Genomic DNA, 15,371 nt, shown 5'->3' with positions numbered 1-15,371 from the left:
TTCTACAGCTTTCGACAGTGTCTTAAAGTGCAAGCTCTTTTTCTTTGCCATCGTATTATTTTCAGCACCTCTTCCTACATGGTGCCGCTGCTCCATTTCACCTAGTGATGAAGGCTGGGAGATAATGTTGTCACACTCGACATAATCATCAAAAATAATGTCATTCCCAGAATGACACAATGACAATTGCCAGAGTCATCTGATTTTGTTGTGTGGTTGTATGAATTTGCTACTGGGAAGTAGCAATCAGGAGCATATGACAAAAGCCAGATTTGTTAAAACAGTTCCTTATGTTTGCATCAATAGAATCCTAACATAGATTTTATGAAGTGTATTACATCCAATATTGAAATTTTCTTCTGCATTGTGTGTACAAAATGCTAGCCTCCTTTGTATAATTTTGCATCACACATAAAATTATATGTTAATCAAGGAGTTGAAGGTTACTTGTAGAATTAGACAGGAGGAATACCATCTTTATATACTGCTAATATGAGGTGTTGGATGGATAAGCCACACACGAAGAGTAAAAATTTCTCTTCTTTAATCCCATTTTGCCATCTAATACTTGTTAAAAAAAAAAGTTTAAAAAATGGGCACATCACTCAAATACTAAGGCCTGAATGGTATGCCATAGTATTTGAGTGATAAGTGCAAGGAAAGGTATACACATTCTTAAAACATTGCAGATATTTTGCTTTCCCCATCACCAATGGCACAAGCTTCTCAGTTCCACTTTTGTTGTGGCAAAACAGGACTGTAAGCCTTTCTTTGCTAAATTTATCCCCACTGCACCTCTGATCTATGAACTGTAGTGATTTATTCGGTAAAATGTAGAAAAACATGCCCGTTTCATCTGCATTGAAAATGTTTTCAGGGTAATATTCTTCAAGGATGGCTGGCAGACTGTTTTTCTGCACATCCACTATCTCTATATTCATCTAGTACTTTCACCACACACACACACAAAACAGTACACAAAATTATGTCTCTTCTTAATCCTTTCTATCCAGCCATTCAACTTTTAGCCCCATCTTTTAGGCTAAATTAGCCACCTCTGACTGAACTGCACTGGTATGTTCAATGCAAGTGTCTGCTTTAACCACTTCAGCAACACTTCCTCAAGATCTGGATATTGTCCTTCACACACACATTTTCTCTTGCCACTTACTCCATTGCTTAGCTAAACAGGGACAACCACTTCTCCATGCACTTGATGCAGATTGCACAGAACCACAAGGAATGATTTCGGCAATTTTTTTTGACTCAACTTTTGTTCTGGCTTAGAACAAACAGTTGAGATTGCAGACCTCAGTTTCATCCTTCAATGCATTCATTTGAAAAAGACTTGTTGCTGCAATTGCCCCTGATAAGCAATACCTGGCCACTTGGCACCTGCTGAATGTTGGCGCAACTGCTGAGAATCACAATTTGTGAGCTTGCTGTAATGACTTCTGAGAAGCTTCATTCATGGGCTTGTTAACATGACTTCCATGAACCTTTGCTGCTCTTTACAGCTCAGTGCTTTCTTCTTTATTGGCACATTTGCATGCTCTCCTCAGCTTTTTTAAATTCAACATTGTTTGTCGAAAAAACAACATTGTTTGTTCTTTGCTGGTACAGTAATCAGTGTCTTGGGGAGATTTTTGTGTTCAACAAGGCATCAACAAATTTCAGCATTCAATAAGAACACGTAACTGATAACAGCATTATTGTATTAATAACACCGACGTGCAATTGATAACAGCATTGTATTAATAACTACATATAATTTATAACAGCATTACAGTATTAATACAACTTTATCATGTTTATAATACGCTAACACTCAATATATGTTTAGTTTAATTTAATAAAATCTTTTTATCTTCATTTTTCATTCTTGTTAATAGCATGCAAAAAAAAAAAAAAAACGTTAAAGGTGCCAAGAAAGCAAGAATGAAATCAAGCAAATAGATTTGCAAGTAACATACAAACTACTGCTCCACAAAAAAAAAAAAAAAAAATTAAAAATCATGTTACCTGCCAGAATATTTATGAAATATGATAAACAAGACAAAAAGAAAGTGGGGGGGGGGGTTTCCTGCTTATAGTGTTCATATAAAAATTGTTACAAGAAAAAAAATAAAATGGAATTTCTTACATCCTCCACATCTGCAGGATATCTTCATTGATTTGATCTTGTTCAAGAGGTAGTTGTGCTACATCCAGAACAGCTGGATACAGTTGTACTGTACTGCATCCATCTGACATATCAGATATTCAGAAAAATAATAAAGCTATTCTTCACTCCACTTCACATGCTGGCAACTGAAATAAATAACATAAATAGCTATTTAATCTGAAACTTATGCAAAATTTATTTAATTTATAAAAGGCTACATATTTTTAAAATATAAGCAAAAACTGTAACAAGATCTATGTCTAAAATTGAAGCTAATTAGTGCATGAAAGTTGCAATTTCTTAGTGTTCAATTAGCTTAAAATAGTTGAATGAAATTTTTCATTTATGGTGACAATCATAACTGATTTAAAGACACAGCAGGAAGTGGATGTGCACAAGAAAAACACGTCATTTAATCACAGGGTTGAAGAAACAATGACAAGATCTGCCTTGAATCTATTTAAGCTATCAACTTCTACAATGACAGATGGAAGTTTGTTCCACCAATCAACCACCCGCTGGTTAAAGGCAAACTTCTGCACGTCTATCCTACAACCGTCTTTCCTCAATTTGAATTTATGCCCTCTCAGGCGATTATTCTGAGCAAGAGGAAGAATCCCATCCGCATTGAGCATGCTCAAATAATTCAAGGCTTTATACACCTCGATCAGATCACCTTGCAGGTGCCGAGTCTCCAGACACTGTAATTTGCAAAACATAAGCCTTTCTTCGTAAGAGCAACCCTTTGTTCCAGTCACTAATCTTGTTGCCCTTCTCTGTACTCATTCCCACAGTTCTACATACTTCTTAAAATGAGGCCTCCAAGACCTGTATACAGTACTCAAAATGTGGCCTGACCATTGCCTTATACAAGAGGATAATCACCTCTTGTATAAGGCAATGGTCAATGGTAAAATGAGAAGATACAAGGGTTGGTTCATAAGTAATGTCTCTTTGGTATTACTTATGGACCAACATAAAAAATATAAAGACAACAGGTACAAAGTCGAAATTTGTGTCATTTATTAAACAAACACTGGAAAGCATGTATACATTATTCTTTGTATCTATTTTGTTTATCAATACATTTTTGCCATCATTCTTTCCAATTCATTGTAAAAGTAAAAGGATAGACCTTGCTGCTGAAGCCAGCATGTCACACTTTTTCAGCTCCTCATCACTCAAAGAGTGTTTTCCACAAAGATCTCTTTTCATATATCAAAACAGAAAAAAATCAGATGGAGCAAAGTTCAGGCCATGTGCAGGATGAGGCAAGACTCTCCACCCTAGGCCAGCAGTTTTCATCCAAGTCATATGAACAATAAGTGCTTGGCATTATCATCATGTAATGTGATTTGATGTCCTATCAGAGCCTTCCTTTTGTTTTGTTCTGTTTTCTAGTCCTATCAAGTGTTTGGCACTATCTTTCCTTATTTACAGTATCTCACCTTTCTCTAAAAAAATCAACAAAAATTGGTCCTTGCTTTCCCAGAATACTGTGGCCATATTTTTTTGTGATCATCTGGCAATTCAAGGGTTTTTTTATTCACTGAAGATGATGGATGTGTTCATTCCACAGACTGACATTCAGAATAAAGGTCATAATGAAAGATTAAAAAAAATCATGAAAGTTATTGCACTCCTGCAACAGTCCTGGTAGGTCTTCTGACTGAAAGAATTTCATTTCTCTTATTAACAGTTTGGATACCATTTATAACATATTTTCCTATAATATATCTAAAATAGTTATACTAAGGCTTACATCATTGCACATATGGTTATTGTCCTTTCTTTTTGAATCATTTCATCCAAAATCTTAGTTTTTCTTCAATTCTCACACACTTCAGTCTTCTACTCCTTGGCTGGTCACAAGTGTCAATGATTCATCCTTTAAAACATGCAAACCATCTACAAATGGTGCTTATATCAGTATTATTATTATTATTATTATTATTATTCAGTTTAATTTTTGGTAGTGCCTTGTTGACATACTTTCCTCAATTCTTCACGAATCTGAACAGCTGAGTTTCTTCTGACTTGAAAAGAAACTCTGTCATTGACCATCGGTAGAAACAGTCATCAGTTTTACTATTCATAACTTAAGGTCTAGAATACACAGAAACTTTAATTTTAGCACATCTTAATATTTATACTAGCAATATGCAAAACTTCATGATGCTAAATCAATTACAAAACATTTTGTCACCCAGGATGCATTACTTATGGACCAACCCTTTTACAGTTTAGGCAACCAAAATAGCAATGAAAATAAACTAACTTAAACAACAGTTGATATCTAAAGTTAATGTATGTTGTAATAAAAAGAAACAACAGAGCACAAACATGCCGTACACACCATATAAACATAGCATTACATATGCTATGGAAAGAAAGCTTTCCATCAGCAATAAAATTCATAAAATGGTGCAAACATAAAAAAAATTTGTACATCAATTTTGGTGGGTGTACAAAATTTGTATACCCCCCAAAAATCATAAGTGGGAACTGATGCAAACACAAGTTATATTTCAAAAATAGTCAGTGAACTACAGTTGTTTTTGCTTATGTGTCAAAGAAAATAAAACTAACTCCAACCTATGCACGGTATTGAGGTAAAAAACCAAGGTTAACACCTTGGTTTAGGGTTTACACCATAAACTTTAGGGTTAACACCATAAAAGTTATTAATATTTTGATGTAATTTAAACCTAGTGAATATGAAAATTCCAAGTAATTTTTACCCAAGATTGCCAACTTTGAATGCAGTCAGTTTTCAGGTTCAACCAGGTTTTGGCATGATGGGTACATCATAAGCAGATGTATTAATAAGTTATATTTGAAATATTGTGATTAGAGTGCCTTTTTTGCAAGATAAATAAACAAGTTTCTGAATTAAGCAGACTTGATTTTATGTTGTGGCCTGCAATTTTAAGTTTTGCTTCTTATTGCTTATTTACAAAACCATAAAAGTACTATACTGCCAAGCAAAAGTACTATCACTGCAGGTACAGTGGAGTGGGGGACGCACAGTTAACGGTTTGGTATAGTTGTCATAGTTCATATGGGCATTCAGAAATGTCCCGTACAGCGACATTTTCTTCTTTTACTAATTTAAAAAAGTTGCTAAAAAAAGTTTTTTTACTCTCACCTGTCTTAGAAACACCTACAGCTGCGCAATATTCGTCAGTTGCGATAAGTGACAGTGACTTAACGATTACATTTTTATCCGAAAATTGCAAGAAACATTGTGCAATAAACAATGACGCAATGCTACCATCTGTGCAAATAAATTCCCCCTCGCGACATTCGAAGGAAGGAACTCAAACCCTGATTTGAAAATGTCACAGGATCAATTACTTCCCAGAAGACACGTGAGCACGAGATCGAGCAAAGGTGCGTACATGACGGAGAAGTGATCACTTACTCCAGCGTTTCCCAAACTGGGGTACGCGGATTCCTGGAGGATCAACGACCAGTTCCGGGAGGTCCGGGAAACGTTGGCCGACCATATATATATATATATATACAGTATATATATTATTATTATTATCCATATGGTGCAAGGAAGCCTGAGACTTATGCTGCACCAACCAAAAAAAAATTCCCAAATTACCCTGAATGAGATATATATATACAAGGTGTCTCAAAAATATTGGTACAAACGTTTAGAGGAGATAAGTAACATCTAAAGGAATGTGAATCGCATAGGAACCCATAACCGGAAACGTCACCGTAAGTCGGTACACGGCGCTGTTCATCAGTTCGCGAGAGAGAAAATTTGTGGTTTACTCATTCAAACAGTAGTCGCCGCACGAAGAGCATGCATCAATATACGAACTATGAGCTGGCAGACATTACCCTAGTGTATGGATTAGCAGAGGGGAAATGGATTAGCAGAGGGGATTAGCCGTTCAAGGAATTTATGGAAAACGCTTCCCAGACAGACATGTACCGGACCACCGTTTGTTTGCGCGGGTGCATCAAAATTTGTGCGATTATGGGTCATTTAGAGGTAACAGGAGTAGTGCGGGCAGACCACGTTCGACGCGAACTCCCGCCATGGAAGAAAGTGTGTTGAATGTCATCCATAATAATCCTACTACCAGCACACGTGCCGTTGCCTCTGCCTGAGTGTCTCGTCGCAGTGTACAGCGTGTCTGGCACGACGATTCCTTACACCCCTTCCATCTCCAAAGGGTTCAGTTAATGCTCCCCAATATCATCCTTCACGTGTGGCTTTTGCGCAGTGGTTTCTTCAAGAAAGTGTTCAAGACTTTAATTTTCCAGCCTATGTTTTGGTGACGGATGAGGCTTATTTCACTCGGGAAGGCTTATTCAATCAACACAATGCTCATGTGTGGGCTCATGACAACCCACACGGTGTGCGCCACCATGCGGCACAACATCCCTTCGCAATAAATGTGTGGGCAGGTATGGTCAGTGACTGCTTAGTCGGCCCATACTTGTTACCATCCTGCATGAACTCCGCTAAATATCGGATCTTTCTTCTACCAGGGTGACTTGACGATGTTCCAGCAAATGTGAGACGCAACATTTGGTTTCAACGTGACGGGGCGCCTGCCCATTATGGAAGGTGTGTTCGTGACCATTTGAACAAGCGTTTTGGGCGTCGATGGATTGGACGTGGTGGACCCGTTGTCTGGCCCCCACGCTCACCTGATTTATCGAGCCTTGATTTCTTACTGTGGGAGGACCCTCAAATCTATCGTGTATGAATCGACTGTGGAGACGGAAATGGATCTCGTGGCGAGATTCGTCTGCGCCACTGCTACTGTCAAAGAAACTCCAGGTGTGTTCGACCGTGTCCGCCAATCCATGCTGCGTCGGTGTCACGCATGCATCGCGTCTCATGGTGGAACCTTCGAGCATCTGTTGTAACATCATGAAATGCATCCATCTCGTACTCCATTGTTAATATTATGTCAAATAAATGTTTGCCGCTAATTACTGTCTTCTGTCATTTCTGCTTCTTGTGCCTCTGCTAATACTTTCCCGCGACGTTTCCGGTTATGTGTTCCTATGCGTTTCAGATTCCTTTAGATGTTACCTACCTCCCCTAAACGTTTCTACAAATATTTTTGAGACACCCTGTATAGTGTTTATTTTGCACCATGCGACCATGGTGCAAAAATTATTATTATTATTATTATTACTTTTATTGTAAACAAATTCTCTTGATAAAATAATATTGTATTGTATTGTATTATTATTATTATTATTATTATTGTGCAAGGAAGCCTGAGACTTGGTGTTGGCATTCGAGGTGAGCGGACGCGCTTCGTCAAGGCTGTTCAGTTAAGTGGATTGGATTACTGTTGATCAGTGCTTTCAAATATTTGATTTATTTAGATATTGTTGGATTATTTTGTTATCGGTTTTCCTGTAACAGTTTGATTTTTATAATATTATAGATATAATTTTTTAAAGTTAATTTTCATTGATATTTAGCTAATTTTATAATGGTAGTTACGAGATCTACCTTAAACACGTCACAGCGTATCGTGACTCACACGGAAATAGCGGATGGTGATATATGTGTGAGTCATGATTTAATCGGTTGCGGAACCTGTGGAATGTTTTCCAAGGTCGACCTGGTGACTAATCATAGCTCACCTGGAGATTCTTTTCTTTGTAATCGATGTAAGGAGTGCACCTATCTTAAATTACAATTTGGTGCACTGATGGAACAATTTGAGTCGCTGAAAAAACCGGGTGCTTGCCATCGAGAATAATGCATCTGGGAACTCGTCAGAGACTTAAGACTCTAGCAATCTACCAAGTGATGCACACCCGATTCGGGCCTCAAAACAGAAAAACCAAGTGCAAACTACTCTGGTTAAAATGGAAATTGTTTTATTAGGAGACTCCATTGTCAGGGAAACGGGAAATATTTTTTGTAATAAGGATAGGTCGAATAGAACCAGGGTATGTCTCCCAGGAGCAACTATTAATGTTGTCACCAACAGATTGTCAGATTTTAAGTGGGGTAAAGAGAATATTATTATTCATGTGGGGACTAATGACATTAAACATACACGATCAGACGATTTGTTGGGAAAATACAAGACCATGCTGAGGAAAATGCCGCGAGCTAGGCCACAATGTCTATATGTCTGCAATTCTGCACAGACACGATAGGAGGGATTATATGTTAAAAGCCTTGTGGATTAACTCAAGACTTGAAGGACTCTGCAAAGCTTTAGGGGGGGAAATTTCTATCAGCATGGCCCACACTTGTAGCTAGAATGAATTTGCTTTGTAGAGACGAGATACACTTAAACAAAGGTGGTGCAAAAGTTTTTGCCAGTATTATTGAGGATCCCTTAAAGGTTCAGGGAAACTGCTAGTTAGGGGGTGGGGGGGAATATCGGTAATACTGACACGCGTTTTTCTGATAATCTTGGTCAAAATAACTCTTAACATACCTCAAGAGTTCTTATCTGTTACCCCAACTGGACATATTATCTAGATGTTCTGATGGCAGAAACGTTTCAAGTGAGCGAGTAAGACTTCAAGGGTTGTTTTTTTTTTTTTTTATGTGAACCCCAAACACGAGAGGAATTAGAACCTATAGTACTTAGTACCGTGCTTGGGTTGGAGGTTGAGAAGACGAAAGAAGATATTTGTTGACATTGGACTTGAACTTCTGTAGATTGTAATTTTCAGCAAAACGTATGAAGGAAGGTTGTTCCAGAAAACGGCAGTTGAATGAATAAATGAGGAAGATGAAAAGTTGGTTCTGTGGGTTTGAAGTTGGACAGTAAATGGATGTTGGGGGATGGCGGCACGTGGTCGGACTGTTTTGAAAGAGAGAGCGGGAATTATAGAAGCCAATTTAAAAGAACAGTGCCCATGGAAGTATCTGTAGAAGAGGATTGCAGCAGAAACAGTACGTCTATGAGAAAGCGAGTGGAGAGACTCTGTTAGAGATGAATCATTAATTAACCTAACTGTCGTCTTCTGAATGGAATCAAGAAGCCAGAGAAAGTTTTGGGGAAACCACCCCAGATGTGGGAACAATATTCCATGGCAACCGGATTTGCGATTTATATAGAGTGAGTAGCTGTTTGGAAGAAAAGTAACGCAGAGAGCGAAAGAGAAAACCAAGATTTTTAGATGCAGAGGAAGCAATATTTGTAATGTGCTTGTGCAAAGAGAGATTAGAAGTCAGGGTAATCCCCAAAAGAGATATATCATTTTGCCTAGAAATCGGAGTGTCACTAAAGATAACCATAGGAGCAGAAGAATCCTTTTTGCCATTTGCCATCTACCATCACCCTAAGTGAGCGATCAGAGAGAAAAACTGGATAACCAATTACTAAAAACAGTTGGCAAACCATAAGATGGAAGCTTGTTTAGAAGACCTTCATGCCAAACACGATCAAAAGCCTTTGAGATGTCAAGAGCAACTACTTGTGTTTCATTGAACTTTTCCATTGAATTAGTCCATAAATGGGTAACATAAGCCAGAATATCACCAGTGGATCGACACTGACGGAATCCATACTGGCGATCATTGATCAGACGGAAGGTTTCTAGGTAGTTTAAGAGTTGGCGGTTAATTGATTTCTCCATTACTTTAGAAAGAGTAGAAGTAATTGCAATGGGACGATAATTGGATGGGAGGGATTTGTCACCCATTTTAGGAACTGGCTGGATATGAGCAAATTTCCAAGCAGAAGGAAAAACACCTTTGGAATAAGAAAGTGAAAAAAGGTGGCAAAGAATAGGAGTAAGTTCAGGAGCACAGGTTTTGAAAACAAGTGGAGAAATACCATCAGGACCTGGAGCTTTCTTAGCATCAAGATTCATCAAAATCCTTCTGATATCCTTTTGATGGAAGACCACAGGAGGCACTGAATGGAGCGTGTTGTGAATGGTGGGAGTGTTTTACCAAGATCATTAATACATGAGCTGGAAGAAAAATGGGGTGCTAGCTTTATCCTTGGCTGAAGTTACAACAGAACCATCTGGTTTGGATAGAGGTGGGAGCAGAGATGAGCAAAAGTTGCGGCAAATAGCTTTGACAAGAGACCAGAATGCTCGGCCACCATTAGGGCAAGAAGCAAGATTTCTATCCTTAGCCTGGTCAAACTCTAGTTTGGACTGATTAATAACTGCTTTACAACTGTTGCGAGCTTTGGTGTAGGCAGAAAATGAAACTGAAGAATTAGAAACAAGCCAATTACGATAAGCAACATTCTTCTCTTGGACAGCCTTTTATTGGAAAACCAAGGTTTAGATAAAGGACGAGATTTTAAAGTGAGTGTGGGATAAAGGATTCCATTCCTGCAAGAATAATTTCACTGACACGATCTGAGCAAAGGTTGACATCAGAAGTTTTGAAACAGTAATCAGACCAAGAGAAAAGAAGAAAAGAAGTCTCGCAGGTCATCCCATTTTGCATTCTTGTAATGCCAAACAACACGAGGTTGGGAATAGCCATGAGATAAATGTTCCATTGGGGAAGAGACAATCACCAAGTTGTGATCTGAAGTGACTGAAGGACCTCTCACTTCGCCCGTGTACTTAGACGGGTTGTTTGTGAGAAAAACATCAAGCATATTGGTTGTATGATTAGGATTGTCCGGTATTCTTGTAGGTAAATGAACAATCTGTGCTAGGTCATTAGTAATTGCAAAAGCCTCAGCATCTCGACCTGCTGGGTCGGTGTGACTAGAAAACGGCAGCCAGCTGGAGTTGTGAACATTAAAATCACCAAGGAAAATTACCTCACTGTTAGGTAAGTTGGACTGGAGAAAGTCAAGTTGCAAAGAGAGGAAGTCAAAGAGCTCCAAGTGATTAGTGGAGTTGGGAGAACGGTAGAGACAACAGATGAATTGGACAAAATGAGTTAGAGAGATTTTAAGCCAGAGAAGATCAAAGAGAGGAGATTCCAAATTGCCAATTCTCTGACAGGGAATATCAGAATGGACATATGCACAAGTACCACCTTTGAGGCGAAAGGAATCATACGGCGAATAATTTGGGCATCTGAGATGAGCAGTAGTTGAATCAACTGATAACTGAGATTCCGTAGCCGAGTGGGCAGGAGCGGGAGTGCAGTAGCACACGCTATTTGAGTAGACCGGGGTTCAAGCCCCTGACTGCTGAATACGGTCGATCTGCCAACCCATACTGGACCAGCGTGGCAGATTATGGTTCATTTCCCTTAGCATGAATTGTTGAGGAGGCTTCCATCCTGTAGTGGGTTAATAATGGCTGCACTTTACTTTACCCTTAATACCGTCTGCGTGGGTAGCACAGTGGTACCGCCACCGTCCTCCCCACACCGGGTGGAAAAGGCCCGGGTTCGAATCCCGTCGATGACGGGAGGAACTTTAGTGGGCTTTTTTCACTCCGTGGCTGAGTTAGTCAGTCTCAGGCGTAGATAGCAAGGTTTTTTCCCTCAGAAACTGAGGTTTTTTCGTCCAGCAAAACAGGCAAATCGACCAGAGAACACACGCAATTTACAGACACGAATACGGGTTAATGTAATTTCATTTACGGGTAACCCTAAGACAGTAATTTAATTTTTTTTTTACCCTTAATACCATTCTGCTCCAATTTGTACAGTACTTTTCCATACGCAACAGTGTGAAAAGCTTTCCTGAAATCCAAGTATATGATCAAAATTATTTTTTGCATCCAGTTCCTTTGTAACCACATCAAATATCCAATCAAATTTGTCAGACAAGACTTCCCCTTAACAAACCCATGTTGTGTCTGAATTATTGCTGCAGTCTTGTCTAGATGATCCTGCAATGCATCGTTAACCAGTGACTCATTATTTTACCCGGAACAGAAGTTAAACTAACTGGTCTGTAATTACTCGGGGTAACCTTTCGATCCCCCCCCCTTTGTGAATTGGGGATACATTTGCACATCTCCAGTCCGTGGGGACCTCCCCTGAGTCCAATGATGCCCTCATAATTATGGCGTATGGTTTGCTTAGTTCCTGTGCCGCCTCTTTTAATGTAACTGGATAAATCCCATCCACCCCCAGGTGCCTTGCTTATGTTTATCTTCAACAATTTCTCCTCCACTTTACTCTCAGTTATTTCAAGATTATCTAGCTTACTGCCAGAGTTTAATACACCTCTGGCATTCCCCTCCCTAAATAACTCCTCATATGTGAATGTAGATGCAAAATATTCATATAGTTTGTTAGCTACCTTAGCAGGGTCATCAACAGTTTAACCACCGATATCTAGTGGCCCAATCTCATTCATCCTCTTCCTTCTAGTTTACATAAGTAAAGAACTCTTTGCTGTTTTTCATTGCATCCTTTGCTAGATCTGTCTGTAGTAAACTGGTCTGTTGGTTACAGACCAGTTTATAATCATCATAGACTTCTGTTACCTGTTAAGTTTTATGTCTCCTATGCATTTTACTTCTCTGCCACATGTCTAATTAGTTCATCTGACATCCATTTAGGCCTAAATCTTGAACAATATTTGTTAGTTTTTAAAAAGCCTAGTAGCTTCCAAGATTAGTTCTTTTTTCAATGCTTCCCATTTTGAGTTTGCTGTTGGTAATATCATCAGTTGGTCTCACCGTATAGAATTTCAATACTGTCTCAGACTACCGTAATCATCTTTTCGAAAGCAAAAACTCTTCTCTTTACTCCTGATAGTAGTAATGTAAGGCGGGAGGGTGATGGCCAGATTACGGGGTTACGACGCTAGATATCCGGGGGGGGGTGAATTAGCCAGTGTTAGGGTGCGGCCCCAGTGTGATGCTAAATGAAGATAGGGAGTTCAGGTGCTCCTAATGCTTTTCACCATCAGTGCACTTCATTTCTGAACAGTGTGCTACTTTATGAAAACCGCAAACACGAAAGGTATCAAAACCGATAGTACTTAGTACCGTGCATGGATTGAAAGAGAAGTATGGCGGGGTTGCCGGAAACTTTGCTCTAAAGACTAAACATGGGTTTCACCACTTCAACCCTCCAATAAGCAAAGTGGTGTATTGCACCGGTTGATGAGTCATCTACCACCTGCAGTTCTGTACTTGTTGATTCTTACATTACCACTCACACCACCCTCTATACATCAAAAAAGCAGTTCTATACAACCAGATATACAACGCTGTAAAATATAGCCGCACACAAACCTATCTGTAGAATTACAATACCACACCAAAAAATTCATCGACAGAAAATACCCATTAAAACTAATAAAAGAAACCATCACCAAAGTTCATAATAACACTAATAACCCAAGCAAAATCATTAATCACGTGAATAAGAATAAGATACATAAACCCCTTATTGCGCTCCCATATCAGCAATAATACGCTAGAAGACTTCAACAAATTTTTAAGAATACAGATATCAAATTAATATTCACATCTATAACAAATTAAGTTCCAAATTCAATTCATACAAGACAACACACGAGTACGAAACACAAGACCATAACAACATTATATATTTGATTAAATGCCAATCAGATTGCCAAGCATGTTACATAGGAAGTACAACAGCAAAATTCGGGACATCAAAAATTTCCAACACGCGTTCATACTACCACTTTAATAGCTTCAAATCTAATTCAACAAGTACAGAACTAACACAACACGTCAAATCTCATCATCATAACCCACTCATCGAGTCAGCTATCACAGTAGTCAAAATAAATTCCAGCTACAAAATCCTTGAAAACGAAGCCCTCGTCATCGAATGGTTTAAGCGCCATACATCACTCAACGTGTTAAACAAAAAGATTCCCACCAATTTCTCCCCCATTTGGAATTTAGCACGTATTAAGTTTCCACGTGCACTGAAATGCATTTCGGGAAACCCAACCCGTATATAGCACAAGCGCGCTCTCTTCCCCCCCCACTATAGCTAACTGATGACGATTTCGAAAGTCGCTCGTGCGCGGCTATTAGCTTCTATTTTTCTTCATTTAATTTAATTTAATTAGGCAACCATAGAATGGAAGGTGCACTTTCCTTTCTTAAGAAAATTTTTATAGCCCATAACTTAGTTTTTAAACCCATAATCCCTGTAAATTATTAGAATCCTATAACCACTATGTATGTGGTAAAACTCTCCACCAGCTAAGCCGATTACTATGAGGTGATGCTGAAAATTAAGCTAAGCTATACAAACGATCTAGTTATTACATTACAGCACAGAGAGAGACAATTATTTCAAACAAAACATTTAATATAAGAAATTAATAAACAAACATACATCACATCTTCCATCAAAGAAGATTAAAGACATGAGGATTCTAGTATAACATATGCTACATTTACGAGGATAAGTCAACATAATAATTAGTTATAGTGGTCAATCGTTTGTGCCTATATTATAGTAATTTCACATAAATAGCCATTGTCCGCTTTACATTTAAAACGCGTTATTGGAAAAATAAATTCATTAGCGATATCTATTAAGTTATCAGAATACTAAGAAACACAAGATATACTAGGCATAACATTAAGAAGAAATATATATTCTTAGGAAGAAATTATCGTTCCTTATGGGTAAGAATTAACATGAATATTTTCTGTTCAGTTATGATTTCCTCACAATCCTTTCACACTTATGAAAAGGGATTCTCACTTACCCCATTCTCTTCTCTTGCTCCCTTGTCCTCTCATGCAGTGGCGGATTTCCGCACAGGCGCACGAGGCACGCGCCTGGGGCCTCTTAAATAGAGGAGGCCTCGAATCTCCGGTCTCAAAAAAATAATAAAATTGTTTCATTTTTAATTTTTACACTCATCATTATTACCGTTACTGAATAAAACTATAATCTAATATGAGAAGGTAGTAAATTCTTATGCGGATATCCCTACATATTATATGAAATATCTATGCGAACTAAGTGAATCTGAAGTAGAATACGTATTATCATTAATGCTTATTTGTGCCATTTTTTCATTTAAATATTAGTTAAAATATGTATGAAAGAATTGCACAACCAAAATGATGAAAACCACAACACCAAATCTAGAGCGCGTGCTATAGTAAAAACGTGCGCGTAGAATGCACACTGTAGTGGTACCGAAAATATTTAGAGGGGAGGGCCTCAAAATTGAATTGCGCCTGGGACAACGAAGACTATCCTCCTCAAAGGATCCTTGGACATAGGAAGACCGCCCCAAATTAAAATCTCTGGGCAGACATTTGAACTCAAAACAGAACTAAAATATCTAGGAGTAACCTT

The 15,371-nt window shown here is 38.4% G+C and overlaps 1 protein-coding gene across 3 annotated transcripts in view; it reads right to left on the bottom strand.

Moving 5' to 3' along the window:
* The window catches only part of LOC150086339 (endonuclease V-like), a 164,774-nt gene extending 159,373 nt beyond the window's left edge, over positions 1-5,401 (bottom strand). For all 3 annotated transcript variants that reach the window (XM_090371313.1, XM_090371312.1, XM_090371314.1), the window contains exons 1-2: positions 5,313-5,401; positions 2,144-2,310 (exon numbers count right to left, since the gene is read on the bottom strand). In XM_090371313.1, the coding sequence (XP_090227439.1) occupies positions 2,144-2,253 (110 nt within the window). In that variant the 5' untranslated portion in view covers positions 2,254-2,310; positions 5,313-5,401. The remainder of the gene's footprint in view (positions 1-2,143; positions 2,311-5,312) is intronic.
* Positions 5,402-15,371: the final 9,970 nt, after the last annotated feature.

This window comes from Mastigoproctus giganteus, chromosome 4, assembly GCF_048544385.1.
Source record: "Mastigoproctus giganteus isolate SK-2022 chromosome 4, ASM4854438v1, whole genome shotgun sequence".
Taxonomy (NCBI): domain Eukaryota; kingdom Metazoa; phylum Arthropoda; class Arachnida; order Uropygi; family Thelyphonidae; genus Mastigoproctus; species Mastigoproctus giganteus.
This window is presented reverse-complemented; position numbering and strand designations above follow the sequence as displayed.